This window comes from Sinohyriopsis cumingii, unplaced genomic scaffold, assembly GCF_028554795.1.
Source record: "Sinohyriopsis cumingii isolate HCF-2022 unplaced genomic scaffold, ASM2855479v2 utg000695l, whole genome shotgun sequence".
NCBI lineage: Eukaryota > Metazoa > Mollusca > Bivalvia > Unionida > Unionidae > Sinohyriopsis > Sinohyriopsis cumingii.
Window position 1 is genome coordinate 3,130,227 of NW_028315924.1, and position 18,067 is coordinate 3,148,293.

The following is an 18,067-nucleotide window of genomic DNA, read 5'->3' on the forward strand; positions in this document are numbered from 1 at the left end:
GCAGCATTGCAACAGATGCATTGGAGAGGAGTGCCGTTGAGAAAATAGATGCATAGGATGATGGGATGGAGAAAATAGATACATCAGGGAGAAACGGGATGGAGAAAATACATGCACTGGATAATATGATAGAGAAATAATATCGGTGGAGAGTGGGATGGAGAAAATAAATGCATTGTAGAGTGGGATGGAGAAAATTGATGCATCGGAGAGGAGTGGGATGGAGAAAATAGATGCATCGGAGAGGAGTGGGATGGAGAAAATAGATGCATCAGTGAGGAGTGAGATGGAGAAAATTGATGCATCAGAGCGGAGTGGGATGGAGAAAATAAATAGATGGAGAGGAATGGGATGGAGAAAATAGATGCATTGTAGAGTGGTATGGAGAAAATTGATGCATCAAAGAGGAGTGGGATGGTGAAAATAAATGCATTGAAGTGGAGCGGGATAGAGAAAATAGATGCATTGGACAGGAGTGGGATGGACAAAATCGATGCATCGCAGAGAAGTAGGACGGAGAAAATAGGTGCATCGGAGAGGCGTGGGATGGACAAAATAAATGCATTGCAGAAGAGTGGGACGGAGAAAATAGATGCATCGCAGAGGAGTGGGATGGAGAAAATAGATGCATCAGAGAGGAGTGGGATGGAGAAAATTGACGGATCGGATCGGAATGGGATGCAGAAAAAAGATGCATCGGAGAAGAGTGGGATGGAGAAAGTAGATGCATCGGAGATGAGTCGGATGGACAAAATGTATGCATCGGAGAGGAGTGGGACGGAGAAAATTGATGCATTGGAGAATGGGATGGAGAAACAAAATATCTTGGAAAGTGGGATGGAGAAAATAGATGCATCAGAGAGGAGTGGGATGAAGAAAATTGATGCATCAGAGAGGAGTTTGATGGAGAAAATAGATGCATCGGACCGGGTGGGATGGAGAAAATAAGTAGATTGGAGAGGAATGGGATGAAGAAAATAGATGCATTGGAGAGAGGTGGGATGGAGAAAATTTATGCATTGGAGAGGAGTGGGATGGAGAAAATTGATGTATCGGGGAGGAGTGGAATTGATAAAATAAATGCATTAAAGAGGAGTGGGATGGACAAAATAGATGCATTGGAGAATAGGATGGAGACAAAAATATCTTGGAAAGTGGGATGGAGAAAATACATGCATCGGAGAGGAATGGAATGGAGAAAATAGACGCATCAGAGAGGAGTGGGATGGAGAAAATAGATGCATCAGAGAGGAGTGGGATGGAGAAAAAAAGATGCAGCGGAGAGGAGTGGGATGGAGAAAGTAGATGCATCGGAGATGAGTCGGATGGACAAAATGTATGCATCGGAGAGGAGTGGGACGGAGAAAATTCATGCATTGGAGAATGGGATGGAGAAACAAAATATCTTGGAAAGTGGGATGGAGAAAATAGATGAATCGGAGAGGAGTGGGATGGAGAAAATAGATGCATCAGTGAGGAGTGGGATGGAGAAAACTGATGCATCGGAGCGGAGTGGGATGGAGAAAACAAATAGATTGGAGAGGAGTGGGATAGTGAAAATAAATGCATTGAAGTGGAGCGGGATAGAGAAAATAGATGCATTGGACAGGAGTGGGATGGACAAAATCGATGCATCGCAGAGGAGTGGGACGGAAAAAATGGATGCAATGGAGAATGGGATGTAGAAACAAAATATCTTGGAAAGGGGGATGGAGAAAATAGATGCTTCGTAGAGTAGTGGGATAGAGAAAATAGATGAATCAGAGAGGAGTGGGATGGAGAAAATAGATGCATCGAAGAGGAGAGGGATGGAGAAAATTGACGGATCGGATCGGAATGGGATGCAGAAAAAAGATGCATTGGAAAGGAGTGGGATGGAGAAAGTAGATGCATCGGAGATGAGTCGGATGGACAAAATTTATGCATCGGAGAGGAGTGGGATGGAGAAAATTGATGCATAGGAGAGGAGGGGGAATGAGAAAATAGATCCATCGGAGCGGAGTGGGATGGAGAAAATAAATAGATTGGAGAGGAATGGGATGGAGAAAATAGATGCATTGGAATGAGGTGGGATGGAGAAAATATATGTATTGGAGAGGAGTGGGACTGATAAAATAAATGCACTGGAGAGGTGTGGGATGGACAAAATAGATGCATTAGAGAATAGGTTGGATACAAAATATCTTGGAAAGTGGGATGGAGAAAATAGATGCATCAGAGAGGAGTGGGATGGAGAAAATTGATGCATCGGAGAGGAGTGGGGTGAAAAAATACATGCATTGAAGAGGAGTGAGATGGGGAAAATCGATGCATTGTAGAGTGGTATGGAGAAAATAGAAGCATCGGAGAGGAGTGGGATGGTCAAAATAGATGCTTTAGAAAATGGGATGGAAAAAAAATATCTTGGAAAGTGGGATGGGAAAATAGATGCATCAGAGAGGAGTGGGATGGAGAAAATTGATGTATCGGAGAGGAGTGGGGTGAAGAAAATAAATGCATTGAAGAGGAGTGGGATGGGGAAAATCGATGCATTGTAGAAGGGTATGGAGAAAATAGAAGCATCGGAGAGGGGTGGAATGGAGAAAATTGATGCATCGGGCAGGAATGGGATGGAGAAAATAGATGCATTGGAGATGAGTGGGATGGAGAAGATAATGAGCTTTGGAGAGGAGTGGGATTGAGAAAATAGATACATTGGAGAGTGGGATGGAGAAAATAGACGCATTACACACAAGTTTAAAAAAATTGCAGAGACGCCTGAATATAGAAATAAAACCTTACGATCACTACACCATAACGTTCATGAATGTTCTGAACAATGCAGTTACTGGTTTAATAACAAGCTCACAGCTGACACTAAGACGCTACCCGAGTTGGATAAAAAAAAGAATTTAAAAAAGAGATTATTAGATGACAAAATATAATGTGTATTGAATGCAACTATTGCAGATTAAGATGAAAGCTTTTCTAACCAATTAAAGATATTACGGTCACTGAGTTTTACAAAAATTTACAGGGATATAAAATGAGTTAGTCTTTAGAGTTTACAGTAAGAGATACATGCAACATTATTAAACAAATTGGTATTGTTAATTACACCTAGTGACTACTGCGGCAGTTATAGTTGAGGTAGCAATATGATAATTTAGTCATTGATTAAAGATTTAGGAACAACCTACAATTGAGAGTTACTACAGAAAAACGAAAGACGAGTGAAAACAGGGCCAAGACGCTAGGATAATTGAAATAAATGTTGAAAGAGCAAGGCTTGATCGCAAAGTAATTGAACAAACTGGACAGGTTTTCATTCTATACTCTTCAATGTTAAGTCAAAATTGAAAAAGAACTATAACATATCCAGTAGTATTAAACAACTTTCAAAGGAACAAGTAAGATATGAATACATGTTCAAACGCAATTATGACGCGTGTTACCATCTACACTGCATACTCGTTACTGTACGATTGTATGTATGTGTGGGTGTGAGTTGGATTTTTAACGTAGCTTTAACAATTTTCAAGTCATATCGCTACGATGTATGCAGTGTGACAGTTTATAGTGATATCTAGCGCTGGGGCATCATGCCGCAGACATGTAGCATGATGTCCCACCCAGTCACATTATCCTGACACCAGGCCGACCAGTCCTAACGCTAACCTCTTAGTGCTGAGCGCCAAGCGAGGCAGCTGTTAGTACTATTTTTGTAAGTCTTTGGTATGTTCGAGCGGAGATCGAACCCACGACCTCCGGCATCCGAGGCGGCCACTGAAGCGGTCGTACTATTTTGTAGCTCAAGGAACAGCAGGTATGTCTAGGTACTGTAAATACTGTAACTCATTCCTAAGAAGTGTCCTACACATTATTCTTTTAATTACACTATTGGCAGCATTAAGCTCAAACATCATTAAGTGTACCTGGAAGTGTTTATTAGCGTTATTTGACACAGAGATGAAAGGGTGTGTACACACTGCAGGTGTGATCATTTAAGATAGGACGCAACCATACTATACGGAAGCAATTATCTTTTCAAGCTAAAGACAGGAAAATTTTAACGACATAAACTGCTACCTGTTTCGGTTATAACAAATAGAACTGAGCTACGTATTATCAATAGGAAAAAAAAAATGAGGAAGTTACAATCAGTAGCCGGTAACTCTCAAAACATCGGTATCGAAAATGTACAACTTATACTATAAGGAAACACGTTTAGGATTTCACTCAACTTTCCTTTACTAACAGATCAGTATCCATTGTAAATATAGGCTCTTTCACAGAATTTCAGATCAAATATTACACAACTTAAATCAAATGAAGTGATATGATGCGTATTATCAAATTGTTCAGTTTTTTTGTTCCTCTGTATAAGTTTATATCAAAGTATTGTTATCATTCCACACAAATCTTTCATTATTGTGCCATTAAACTCATCTTTCAAGCGACGGGGTATATATTTATTTCTTTCTTGCGTATTACACGTATATGGTTTCGATAGTTACAAGTGTCGTAACGCTTGATGGCATCCTTCATGTCAGTGTATAAGGTATCTGGCTTGATGTCGTCCGTCATATAAGGTATCAGTTTTGATGCTCTCCTTCATGGCGGTGTATAAGGTATCCGGCTTCATATCGTCCGTCATATCTGTGTATAAGGTATCAGTTTTAATGCTGTCCTTCATGGCGGTGTATAAGGTATCCGGCTTGATATCGTCCGTCATATCTGTGTATAAGGTATCAGATTTGATGCTGTCCTTCATGGCGGTGTATAATGTATCTGACTTAATGTTGTCCTTCATGTGTGTGTATAAGGTATCTCTCTTGATATCGTCCTTCATGTCGCTGTATAAGGTATCCATTTTGAAGTCCTCGTTCGTGGCGGTGTGTAAGTTATCTTTCTTCATGTCGTCTTTCGTGGCGGTGTGTAAGTTATCTTTCTTCATGTCGTCTTTCGTGGTGGTGTGTAAGTTATCTTTATTGATGTCGCCTTTCGTGGTGGTGTGTAAGTTATCTTTATTGATGTCGTCTTTCGTGGCGGTGTATAAGTTATCTTTCTTGATGTCGTCTTTCGTGGCGGTGTATAAGTTATCTTTCTTGATGTCGTCTTTCGTGGCGGTTTATAAGTTATCTTTCTTGATGTCGTCTTTCGTGGCGGTGTGTAAGTTATCTTTCTTGATGTCCTCGTTCGTGGTGGTGTGTAAGTTATCTTTATTGATGTCGCCTTTCGTGGTGGTGTGTAAGTTATCTTTCTTGATGTCATCTTTCGTGGTGGCGTGTAAGTTATCTTTCTTGATGTCCTCGTTCGTGGCGGTGTGTAAGTTATCTTTATTGATGTCGTCTTTCGTGGCGGTGTATAAGTTATCTTTCTTGATGTCGTCTTTCGTGGCGGTATCCGTCTTAATTTCGTACTTCATGGTGGTGTAAAAGATATCAGTTTTAACTTCGTCCTTCATGTCGGTGTGTAAGGTATCTTTCTTGATGTCGTCTTTCGTGGCTGTGTGTAAGTTATCTTTCTTGATGTCGTCTTTCGTGGCGGTGTATAAGTTATCTTTCTTGATGTCGTCTTTCGTGGCGGTGTATAAGTTATCTTTCTTGATGTCGTCTTTCGTGGCGGTGTATAAGTTATCTTTCTTGATGTCGTCTTTCGTGGCGGTGTATAAGTTATCTTTCTTGATATTGTCTTTCATGGCCTGTGTAAGGTATCCGTCTTAATTTCGTACTTCATGGTGGTGTGTAAGGTATCCGTGTTGATGTCGTACTTCATGGTGGTGTGTAAGGTATCCGTCTTGATGTCGTACTTCATGGTGGTGTGTAAGGTATCCGTCTTGATGTCGTACTTCATGGTGGTGTGTAAGGTATCCGTCTTGATGTCGTACTTCATGGTGGTGTGTAAGGTATCCGTCTTGATGTCGTACTTCATGGTGGTGTATAAGGTATCCGTCTTGATGTCGTACTTCATGGTGGTGTGTAAGGTATCCGTCTTGATGTCGTACTTCATGGTGGTGTGTAAGGTATCCGTCTTGAGGTCGTACTTCATGGTGGCGTGTAAGGTATCCGTCTTGATGTCGTACTTCATGGTGGTGTATAAGGTATCCGTCTTGATGTCGTCTTTCGTGGCGGTGTATAAGTTATCTTTCTTGATGTCGTCTTTCGTGGCTGTGTGTAAGTTATCTTTCTTGATGTCGTCTTTCGTGGCGGTGTATAAGTTATCTTTCTTGATGTCGTCTTTCGTGGCGGTGTATAAGTTATCTTTCTTGATGTCGTCTTTCGTGGCGGTGTATAAGTTATCTTTCTTGATGTCGTCTTTCGTGGCGGTGTATAAGTTATCTTTCTTGATATTGTCTTTCATGGCCTGTGTAAGGTATCCGTCTTAATTTCGTACTTCATGGTGGTGTGTAAGGTATCCGTGTTGATGTCGTACTTCATGGTGGTGTGTAAGGTATCCGTCTTGATGTCGTACTTCATGGTGGTGTGTAAGGTATCCGTCTTGATGTCGTACTTCATGGTGGTGTGTAAGGTATCCGTCTTGATGTCGTACTTCATGGTGGTGTGTAAGGTATCCGTCTTGATGTCGTACTTCATGGTGGTGTATAAGGTATCCGTCTTGATGTCGTACTTCATGGTGGTGTGTAAGGTATCCGTCTTGATGTCGTACTTCATGGTGGTGTGTAAGGTATCCGTCTTGAGGTCGTACTTCATGGTGGCGTGTAAGGTATCCGTCTTGATGTCGTACTTCATGGTGGTGTATAAGGTATCCGTCTTGATGTCGTCTTTCATGGCGGTGTATAAGGTATCCGTCTTGATGTCGTACTTCATGGCGGTGTCTAAGGTATCCGTCTTAATGTCGTACTTCATGGTGGTGTGTAAGGTATCCGTCTTCATTTCGTACTTCATGGTGGTGTGTAAGGTATCCGTCTTGATGTCGTACTTCATGGCGGTGTATAAGGCATCCGTTTTGAAGTCCTCGTTCATGTCGGTGTATAAGTTATCTTTCTTGATGTGACATTTGCATTACATAATTAAATGTAGTCATACTCGCACAAAAAGAATAAAAAATATCAAGCGAAAAGAATAAATAATGATTTAAAGAATAAATAATAATTTAATTATTCGAAATAGAAGTAAGCAACGCTGTTTCTTCTCCATATCTTTTTCCGCATATAGAGGACGCCAACAGGAAATGACGTTGTCGAAAAATAAAACACTATAAACTATGGATAGGAAACATTTAGGTCAAACTATTGATAACTAATTTACTGTTCAGCCTTATATCAATGTGTGTGTATGACGCACAAGATTCTGTCGCTTTAAAAACGGTTCAATTGTTTCACTTTATTTTCAAAATTACCGATGACAAACTTCGGATACGCATACAAAGTCGATTGCCTGACCTAAACATCAGTACCAAATTTACGGTAAATTGTATGCAACGATAGTGTTACATCCTGAAGCCCAAAATTAAATATATTTGTTGTATGTCATGTACGGTATCGCTTCTCTTAGAAAAAATGTATACGTATTCTATAGAATATTGTCTGTTCAGTATTATTGTTTTATAAATCAATATTGATAATTATATCGGAAGACTTTAAGTGACAATGTCGTTGTGCAGATGCATATATTTCCTTAGCATAAATAATAAATATATTTGAATATTTTAATTAGAATGAACACGATATGTCCGTTTGTGTTTTCTCTCATATAAATGTACATTATGTAGTATGATTATTTTCTTTTAAAGAATATCAAGAGAGTTTATTTTGTTTAGATTTGTTCAATTTGATCCCAAAACCTCTTATATCGTACAACCTATAAAAATTGTCAAAAACATTTTGTCCTTCATAAATTATATATATATATATATATATATATATATATATATATATATATATATATATATATATATATATATATATACATTATCTACTTTTTTCCTGAAGAAAAAGAACGTGTTAAAAGAATTGTTAAGTTGGGACAAATTGTCTTTCGAGTTGGGCAGAATTATCATAATTTCGACCCAAGTTGGGCGTTGGGCCTAATTGTCTTGGGACGAATTGTCTATTGGCCAAATTGACTATAATCCGGCATAAATGGTACAATTTTGCCATCCCTCACCCTGTTCAATCCCACAGTTAGATCCACTTTTCTTTTCTTCTGGTTAATGGGGTCTTTCTGAAAAAGAAAGAACCCATTTGTCCCATCATTACTCTTTTGGTTACATCCATATGCAACACAGTGCACCAAATTTGCTGTACAAAAGCAGGATCGTAAGATTATCACGTAGACGTTTACGTGGGGAAATTAAGCACTTGAATGGCTAGGTTGAATAGGAGAGATAAATGTACGTGTATCTGTTTTTGGCACGCAGAAACTGCCGATTGTTTACGGAGGTTACCGAATAAATTTTTATTTAAAAAAGCGGAATTTTTAGTTTAATGGAACATTGTTATGGTGTGCATACATGACAAATGCGTTTTTATGACTATAATTATATCACACGTTTGTATATGTGGCCAGTGTCCTTGTATCAGTGGAAAACTGCAATTTAGGTATCGGACCACTCTTTATTTTATATCCAGAGAACCAGGCTACTGGTGGGAGAATAAAAAATAAAATAATAAAAATATTGAGATGCATCAATTGGCTAGCATTTGTTTCTCCATTCTCTGTTTAACTTTAGCTTACATGACTTTGGTTTTTGAATCAATTGTTACGCGTTTATGCTCGAATAAACAGTAACACCGAAAGAGTGAAAACAACAAGCTTTTTTAAAATTTAACAAATAATTTATTTCCATGGAAAAATTCTGTAAAACAAAAGGTAATATGAACTTACGGTTTTATAGAATCAAATCCAAACATGATCCAAGAATAATTCACGAATTAAATTGCAAAAGTCCTAGTAATAAATGTTCTAATAATTTCAAGTTCGAATCCTGATGGAAAATCCAAGATGGTTGACGATGACGTATGATGTATTCAGTACTCTACTTATCTATAGTTCCTTGTAGAAATACAAATAATGGCACTCCGGTGTTGGAAATCAAAATTAAATTTGTAAGCAATGTCTTTCCAAAATTTCTGTGTGAGCACTCCTCAAAATTTTTCCAGAGTAAAAAGAATTAATCCTTCTGAAATCCAACGGATCTGAAGAAAATTATAACTCAAAATCTGGCTACAACAAAATAACTTGACATCAGTGTAAAAAGCCCCAAAACTGAGAAATCTCTCTCTACGCATCTCTATTAAAACTAACAAATGTGCAGTAATGGAAAAATCGGAATTGCGAAATCGAAAGGGGTGGGGTTTATATGATGATGTTTATGTCATTTACACCCAAAAGATGACCCTGACCAAAATCAATCATTTAAAAATAATATATAACTTGTTTACGAAGGTTGCTACAAATTCTGAAGCAAGGTCGGGATTTCGATCAACACCTGGTGTTTACGAAAGAATGATTCAGGTCAACTGATTTTCTGGGGGAAAAAAATCATCTCCAGTGAATAAATTTACATTGTAATAGTATATAATAGAATAAAAAGATTTAAAACTGACAAACAATTAAATTAAAATAAATATGAATTGAATCAGATATATGTAACACAATACATGCAAGAAAAGAATAGACCTGAATGCTAGTGCTTTTTTAAAAGATTGAATAGTGACGAATTAATATTTACCTACTTTGTTCCTGGCATGTAGATCAACCTAAAAATTAATGTGAGTCAGCCGTAAGTACTTTCATTGCACCAAAACTATCTTTCCCATCATGACTGTACTTTCCTTCCAAAATATTGTATATGTCTTTTTGTGACATCTTTTAATGGTTTGTTTTCTCGCTTGTTACTCGCTTATTATAGTAAATGTTTCCTGGTTTGAAATGAAAATGTCTTTTAAAATAAATTATGGCTTTCGTCTTTACAGATGTCAGTTTTTATACCGCAATGTGACTGTAATTTATGATTTAGGTTTGACAGTGCGATTACATTATCTGTTTTACACTGTTTGAACAATAGTTTGCACTGTTTATATTATCTATTTCCATCAGGGGAATCAGCTGAAAGTCTGTCTACAATTAGTTATGTCCCTTGGTATCAGATGCTTACACTCTTAATGCGAAATGCGAAGCAAACTGAACCTCGTAGTCACAATATATAGTCTACTGGTGGGAGAATATCAAGTCTATTGCTAAATATTTTGAGAACCATCCGTTGGATAGTAAAAAGATTTATTTGTTTCCATTGTATACTTCAATCTCTGTACTATAGTTGGCAACAAAATGTTTAATTATATTTTGATATTCTGTATTTAATATGCTAATGGCAAAATATCATATCAACTCAAAGTGCGAGGCTGTTATTCGGTAGACAGAAGGGAGTCTTCAAGTTCAGGAGTACGAGTCATAATTCTACAAAACACGTGTACTTCAAATTTCAAAATGTTTTGTCTAACTCAAATGAATGGAAGCATGCGTGATTTATACGAAACCTAGGTGTCACTCCGTACAGTACGTTCTTATTACACGAGCATATAATGAACAAGTGCAAGGCTGCATATCTGGAGCTGAGACGCAACAGCTCCATTCGCAATTTTGTTCGGTTGATACCTCTAAATATTTCTATGTTCCTTAGTATTTTCAAAACTGGACTATTAGGATTCACTTTTATCTGGGTCATTTCATTATCTACTGCAAAAACTTAATAAAGTTCAAAACACGGCTACTCGGATCATACTTAGAGTACGAAGAAATGAACACACACCCCTTTCTCCGTAACCTTCAATGGCTAACCGTTCGATCCAAAATCAAACACAGATCTGTTCACTATGCTACATTTCGTTGACTGGCTCCAGTCCAGTATACCTATGTTTCCTCAGGTATGCGTATACCCCATCTAGAAACTTGCGCTCCTCTTCCAACACTCGCATTCTCGCTGTTCCCACCGGTAAAACTAAATCATACGGTAAACTTTCTTGTGCTTACCAAGGTTCAGCTGCGTGTAACAAATTGCCCATAGATCTTAGACACAAGGGCACTGTATCCTCATTCAAGAGTGCTCATAAAAGTCACATATTGCGACTACAAAACGAGACATTAAAGACTTAATAAAGTTAACTTTTACATTTGATCTGATATGAATAGATTTTAGTACTTTTGTCATTTCTACAAAACTTTGTGATCATGGACTTTATTTCTGTGCCAGTTCTTCATGAACTGCATAACCGCTCCGGTGGCCTAGTGGTTAGAGCGCCCGCCTCGGAAGCGGGAGGTCGTGGGTTCGAACCACGGCCGAGTCATACCAAAGACTTATAAAAATGGTACTAACAGTTGCCTCACTCGGCGCTCAGCATTAAAAGGTTAGTGTTAGAACTGGTCGGCCTGGTGTCAGGATAATGTGACTAGGTGGGACATTTTGTTACATGTCTGCGGCATGATGCCCCACTGCTATACGTCACTATAAACTGCCACACTGCAGACATCCTAGCGATACGAATGAAAACTTGTTTATGCTACGTTAAAAATCCAAATCACACACACACACACATGAAGTACATTGGATTCCAGCGGCGACGGAGGGGCCTGTTGACATCTACAAGTGTGTTTCTTTTCTGCCATTGAATGTTTGAAATCATAATGTGGAAAACATATGAAGTCATTTAATTTCAATTATCAAAAATACGCTATTAAATATAATGTTTATTTCATTTTGAGTGCAGTAAGGAGGATGTAATTGCACTTGGAATATAATCGAAATTACAGTACAATTTCGAAATGCGTAATAAAGCTCGATAACCCATGACATTGCTCATGTAATTCGGATTTGCAGAATAAGAAAGTACATTTTCAGACAGTTCAGGATGTAAAGCTGTAAGTATATATTTTTTTGCCATTCTTATTACCAGCAAAAGGAGACAGTTTATGCCTTGCAACTTGCATGTTATTTGTAGGTACCAAACAATTTTATGAAATCTGGCGTCCATCGCCAATTCCGAAACATTGTTTCAAAAAGGTTAACGCGGAATGTAGCAAAGCAGCTGGTATGTGTCAGTGTACGAAACGTCTGCTTTAGTTCATTCAGAAACAAATTTAATTAACCGAAACGTAAAGCGTCTGCTAGACAAGGGTACATGATTTGTTTACAAAGTAGTTCTTCATACACTATCGGACACACGTGTCCTGCACGTGAGTGCAATATGAAATTGTGCACTATCATAAAATGCTGAACGATTCCGAAAATGTAACGTTAACCGAGATAGAAATGAGCATATAATACATGTTTTTATGTATCTAATATTTTAAAGCGATTTGAGTTTCTAAAGATTAGGCCCTGTCCTAAGTCCACATTATTATTATTAAACTTTTGCCCTCCTTCTGAGAATTTACCTCTCTTTCCCTAACACTGGGATAATGTTAAACGTGAAGGATTTGTACGGTTTTTTCTTAAAATGTTGTTGTCAAGATGGCCTAAAAGTCTGTATAATCCTTTTCAGTGCTGTAGGTATAATCTCGTATCAGTGTAGTATGCTATAATATCGCATACATGTAGTACGGTATAACCTCGTACCAGTGTAGTATGTTACAATATCGTGAACATGTAGTACGGGATAATACCGTATCAGTGTAGTATGGTATAATATCGTATAAATGTAGTACGATATAATATCGTACCAGTGTAATATGATATAATATCGTATAAATATAGTATTGTATATTACCGTATCAGTGTATTATGTTATAATATCGTATAAATATAGTACGTATAATACCGTATTAGTGCAATAGGGTGTAATCTCGTATCAATGTAGCAGGGTATAATCTTGTATCAGTGTAGTACGGTATAATCCCGTAATATATGTATGCATGGTGTCGGTTAATCAGATCGTTAGCTGTAATTGTAAGGCAAATATTAACTACACCGTGTGTTTCTTAATGCCTTAAATTTGAAGTCCGGTACTTAATTGTGACAATATTTAAGATTTTTTAATGTAAGTATTTTATTTGCGTCACTATACTCGGTCCTATGAAGTGGTTAGGGTCTTTTATGTTATTCTTCCTATATTTAATATGTCTTTTACGGAGTGAGCAAATAGTTATTAATATTTTTATTATTATTATTATTATTAGTAGTAGTAGTAGTAGTAGCAGTAGTAGTATTGGTAGTAGTAATATATTATGGTGGGTTTGATTTCGTCGCTCATGTGTAACTATTATGGACATGTTACGTAATAATAATAATAATAATAATAATGTAAGTCATAAAAGTAATAGCATCAAAACAATAATAATATGCATCTCACTAGAATACTAACGTCCATCACTACTGTTACGAATCTAGGTCTTAAAGTATGCAACAGAAAGAAGGTGAAACTAACAATTTTTAAGTAAAATCAACAAGCAATGTATTTCTCTCCTAAATAAAGTGAACATTCCACAGACACATAGTTTTGTGAATTAAATTCCAAATGATCATAAATGTCGCAAATCGAAGAATGTAGAATGATCCGAATGAATTCCAATAGTCATGAATGTCTTTACATAAAACCATGAGTTCACAATGCTCCGGAGTATTACAAGCAATTTAGTAATTCCAGTGAATATTACATTTATTGTTCATCTCGAATTATATCTGAACACAAATGTAAGCTCTGATCACTACTGGATCACCAGTGTATTCCACAGACAGACCTAAGACATGAATTAATTGTGTTTATCCGATCCCTATTTACGTACATTTTCACTTGACCTAGATGTGAATCGCTCAAACATAAAATTAGTCTTATTTTAAACAAGACCGACCTTGAACTTAAATAATATTTAAAGTTCCATTTAAAACTTGCAAGCATGGACAAAAGTGAGCAATATAATCATTATGTTTACAACTGACAAATGGACAAAGCTTAAGCATTCAGTTAAATATACATAACACGACACTAATAACGTACATCATTACAGTAATAACGTACATCATTACAGTAATAACGTGCATCATTACAGTAATAACGTACATCATTACACTAATAACGTACATCATTACAGTAATAACGTACATCATTACACTAATAACGTACATCATTACAGTAATAACGTACATCATTACAGTAATAACGTAGATCATTACAGTAATAACATACATCATTACAGGAATAACGTATATCATTACAGTAATAACGTACATCATTACACTAATAACGTACATCATTACACTAATAACGTACATCATTACAGTAATAACGTACATCATTACAGTAATAACGTAGATCATTACAGTAATAACGTAGATCATTACAGGAATAACGTATATCATTACAGTAATAACGTACATCATTACAGTAATAACGTACATCATTACACTAATAACGTACATCATTACAGTAATAACGTACATCATTACAGTAATAACGTACATCATTACAGTAATAACGTACATCATTACAGCAATAACGTACATCATTACACTAATAACGTACATCATTACACTAATAACGTACATCATTACAGCAATAACGTACATCATTACACTAATAACGTACATCATTACACTAATAACGTACATCATTACACTAATAACGTACATCATTACAGGAATAACGTATATCATTACAGTAATAACGTACATAATTACAATACTATCGTGCACTACTTCAATGACAATATGCATCACAACACTAAAATTTGCATCGATACAATAATAATCTGAATCACTTCAATATTAATGTGTACCACCGCGTATCAGGGTGTATCACTACAATAATCATCTGAATCAATATTATAATAATTTACATCATTACGCTTATAAAGATGTGCATCATTACAATAATAATGTCATCATGTCACAATAACATATGCATCACTACAATAATAATGTCATCATGTCACAATAACATATGCAGCACTACAATAATAATGCCATCATGTCACAGTAACATATGCATCACTACAATAATAATGTCATCATGTCACAATAACATATGCATCACTACAATAATAACGCCATCATGTCACAATAACATGTGCATCACTACAATAATAATGTCATCATGTCACAATAACATATGCATCACTACAATAATAATGCCATCATGTCACAATAACATATGCATCACTACAATAATAATGTCATCATGTCACAATAACATGTGCATCACTACAATAATAATGTCATCATGTCACAATAACATGTGCATCACTACGAAAATTGCCAATATCGACCAAACCTTAAGACAAACAAATATTTTACGTAGCTATAATATCAGCTTTCAGCTACGTAAATAACTCGGTCTAAGGATGTGCCAAAAATATAAACCGAGCTTGAAACTCTGCTCCTGTATGTGTTATTCCAAAATTACCCAAAGCTGTTACTGTCGCCAGGTAAATGGGGTTGCTAGGGATGGAGGATGATATTAGCTTTTGTATCATATTGCTGGTATGTTAGCAATGACTAGGAGAAAACCTCGATATTGTACACGTATGTATGCCTGGAGTTTAACAGCCTTATAGCAGGATAGGTCTCTTCAAAAGGCACATACAACTAATACAAAGAAAAATAAGGGTAACATCTTTACAATGCAATGTTCATGCTTTTTTGGAAAATGTAATCAGAACTCTTTTAAAATGTCGAAGACCTTTCCATCTAGACAATCATCATTGTATACATCAGACAGCAGAGCGGCTGTCTCCATTATTTGCCCATTATGACACACAGCAGGATGCAATGAGTCTATTCCACGTTGAAAAGTCTGTAGGATTTCCTTGGTTTCAATTGTCATATTACCAATATATGCTTCACAAATGTTGAAAACAGATTGTGTTTTATAACTAGTGTATGCCAAGTCACAGGTCACAAAGTGTCAAAGGTCAAAGGCACATTAGCTGACTTTTTGTTGTTGTTGTTGTTGTAGGGTTTAACGCCATTTTTTTCAGCACACGATAGGCTATACATGGCGGCCAGTATTAATGGTGGAGGAAGAACCCGGGAAAACCCCGAAAAGAACCACCGACCCACGAGCTGACATTTTGTATCATAATGAATGTTGTTTAAAATGACTGCGTAAGGCTAGCAAAGACCTTAATAATGTTTAAATTAAATACATATTGTTTTTATTTCAGATGGACCAATCATACATCCTATTGGAAATAAGGAAACTATTGAGGGCAAATCGTTTTCAGTAACGTGTCAAGTTGATGCCAACCCACTTCCATTTTCTGTGTCATGGACAAAAGATAACAACGGAACTTTCCACTGCAACTCATCCGTGTTGACTATTGACCATGTCAGTAGATATGACAGTGGGACTTACAAGTGTACAGCTGCTAACATGATCCATCCCAGTGGGCAGTTAGAAGAATCTCTCAATGTTACTGAAGAGTTTTATCTCAATGTTCAATGTAAGTTGCAAGCTTTCAGTTTTTGTCTTTATTATTATAATTTATAAAAATTAACCTAAATATTTACATTCATAATGACATTCAAGTTAGTCGGGTTTCAGGCAGAACAACACCTGGTAGAAATAAAATTTGCCTATATTGAGAGAACGACTCTGTAAGACCCTTTTATAATGTTTTTCAGGAAATCCACGATGTTAAATCTTGGCGCATTTGGAGATGTTTGAGCAGAATTAGTTTTTTTATTTCCAAACCGATTTTAACGAATATCACAAGTGTGCTCATTGCATTACCTAACCATGCAATGTGTTGGTCTTACCACCGAACCCACATAAACTGCCCAGTAAAATTAATTTCATTGCTAGAAATCTTTTTTTTTTCTTGATGGATACGTATTCACAAGAATTAAAAAGTGATGTAGCGACTCTTACCTATACTAATTTAAAAGCATTTATTGGATTATACAAAATTATTTCGGGTAGACTACGTTTTAGGCCTTGCCTGGGTCGTCCTGAATTACAAATGGACAGTAAGAGTAGATGCCTGTTCAGCATGTAACACATTATACAGATCACTGAAATGTGGGCATAGTGATGTGAGTGCATGACAACGTATTTGGAAACACCTCACCTTACATTCGTCTTCCAGACGTTATACGTCGGCTGTTATATTATATTTTCTCTGTGACATTTTGTATAAATACTGTTCGTATATACATTTAATTTTGTCTTATGTACTAACTCCAGAAGCAAATTTACATAACGACTATATCCTAACAACAACGACTATATCCTTACAGCAACGACTGTATCCTTACAACAACGACTGTATCCTTACAACAACGACTATATCCTTACAACAACGACTATATCCTTACAACAACGACTGTATCCTTACAACAACGACTGTATCATTACAACAACGACTATATCCTTACAACAACGACTGTATCCTTACAACAACAACTATATCCTTACAACAACGACTATATCCTTACAACAACGACTATATCCTTACAACAACGACTGTATCCTTACAACAACGACTATATCCTTACAACAACGACTATATCCTTACAACAACGACTATATCCTTACAACAACGATTGTATCATTACAACAACGACTATATCCTTACAACAACGACTGTATCCTTACAACAACAACTATATCCTTACAACAACGACTATATCCTTACAACAACGACTGTATCCTTACAACAACAACTATATCCTTACAACAACGACTATATCCTTACAACAACGACTGTATCCTTACAACAACGACTATATCCTTACAACAACGACTATGTCCTTACAACAACGACTATATCCTTACAACAACGACTGTATCCTTACAACAACGACTATATCCTTACAACAACGACTGTATCCTTACAACAACAACTATATCCTTACAACAACGCTACCTTAAATGCTTAACATTGCTGGAGATTAATTTAAATTAGTATTTTTTATAAATCGGTGTATCCAATAGTAAAAAATTAGTTTTTGAATATAGATTGGTGTATCCTATTGTAGAAATTAGTATTGCTTACAGGTCGTCTATCCAATAGAATAAATTAGTATTTTATTACAAATTTGCGTATCGTATTGAATGACTTATTAGTACTTATATAATTATATATATAATTATATATATATATATATATATATATATATATATATATAT

General features: G+C 36.4%; 1 protein-coding gene across 1 annotated transcript in view; it reads left to right on the forward strand.

Annotated features, from left to right (window-relative positions):
* The window catches only part of LOC149773300 (roundabout homolog 2-like), a 103,458-nt gene that overhangs the window by 33,978 nt on the left and 51,413 nt on the right, over window positions 1-18,067 (forward strand). The window contains exon 3 of the mRNA XM_089946513.1: window positions 16,101-16,379. Within this exon, the coding sequence (XP_089802639.1) occupies window positions 16,101-16,379 (279 nt within the window). The remainder of the gene's footprint in view (window positions 1-16,100; window positions 16,380-18,067) is intronic.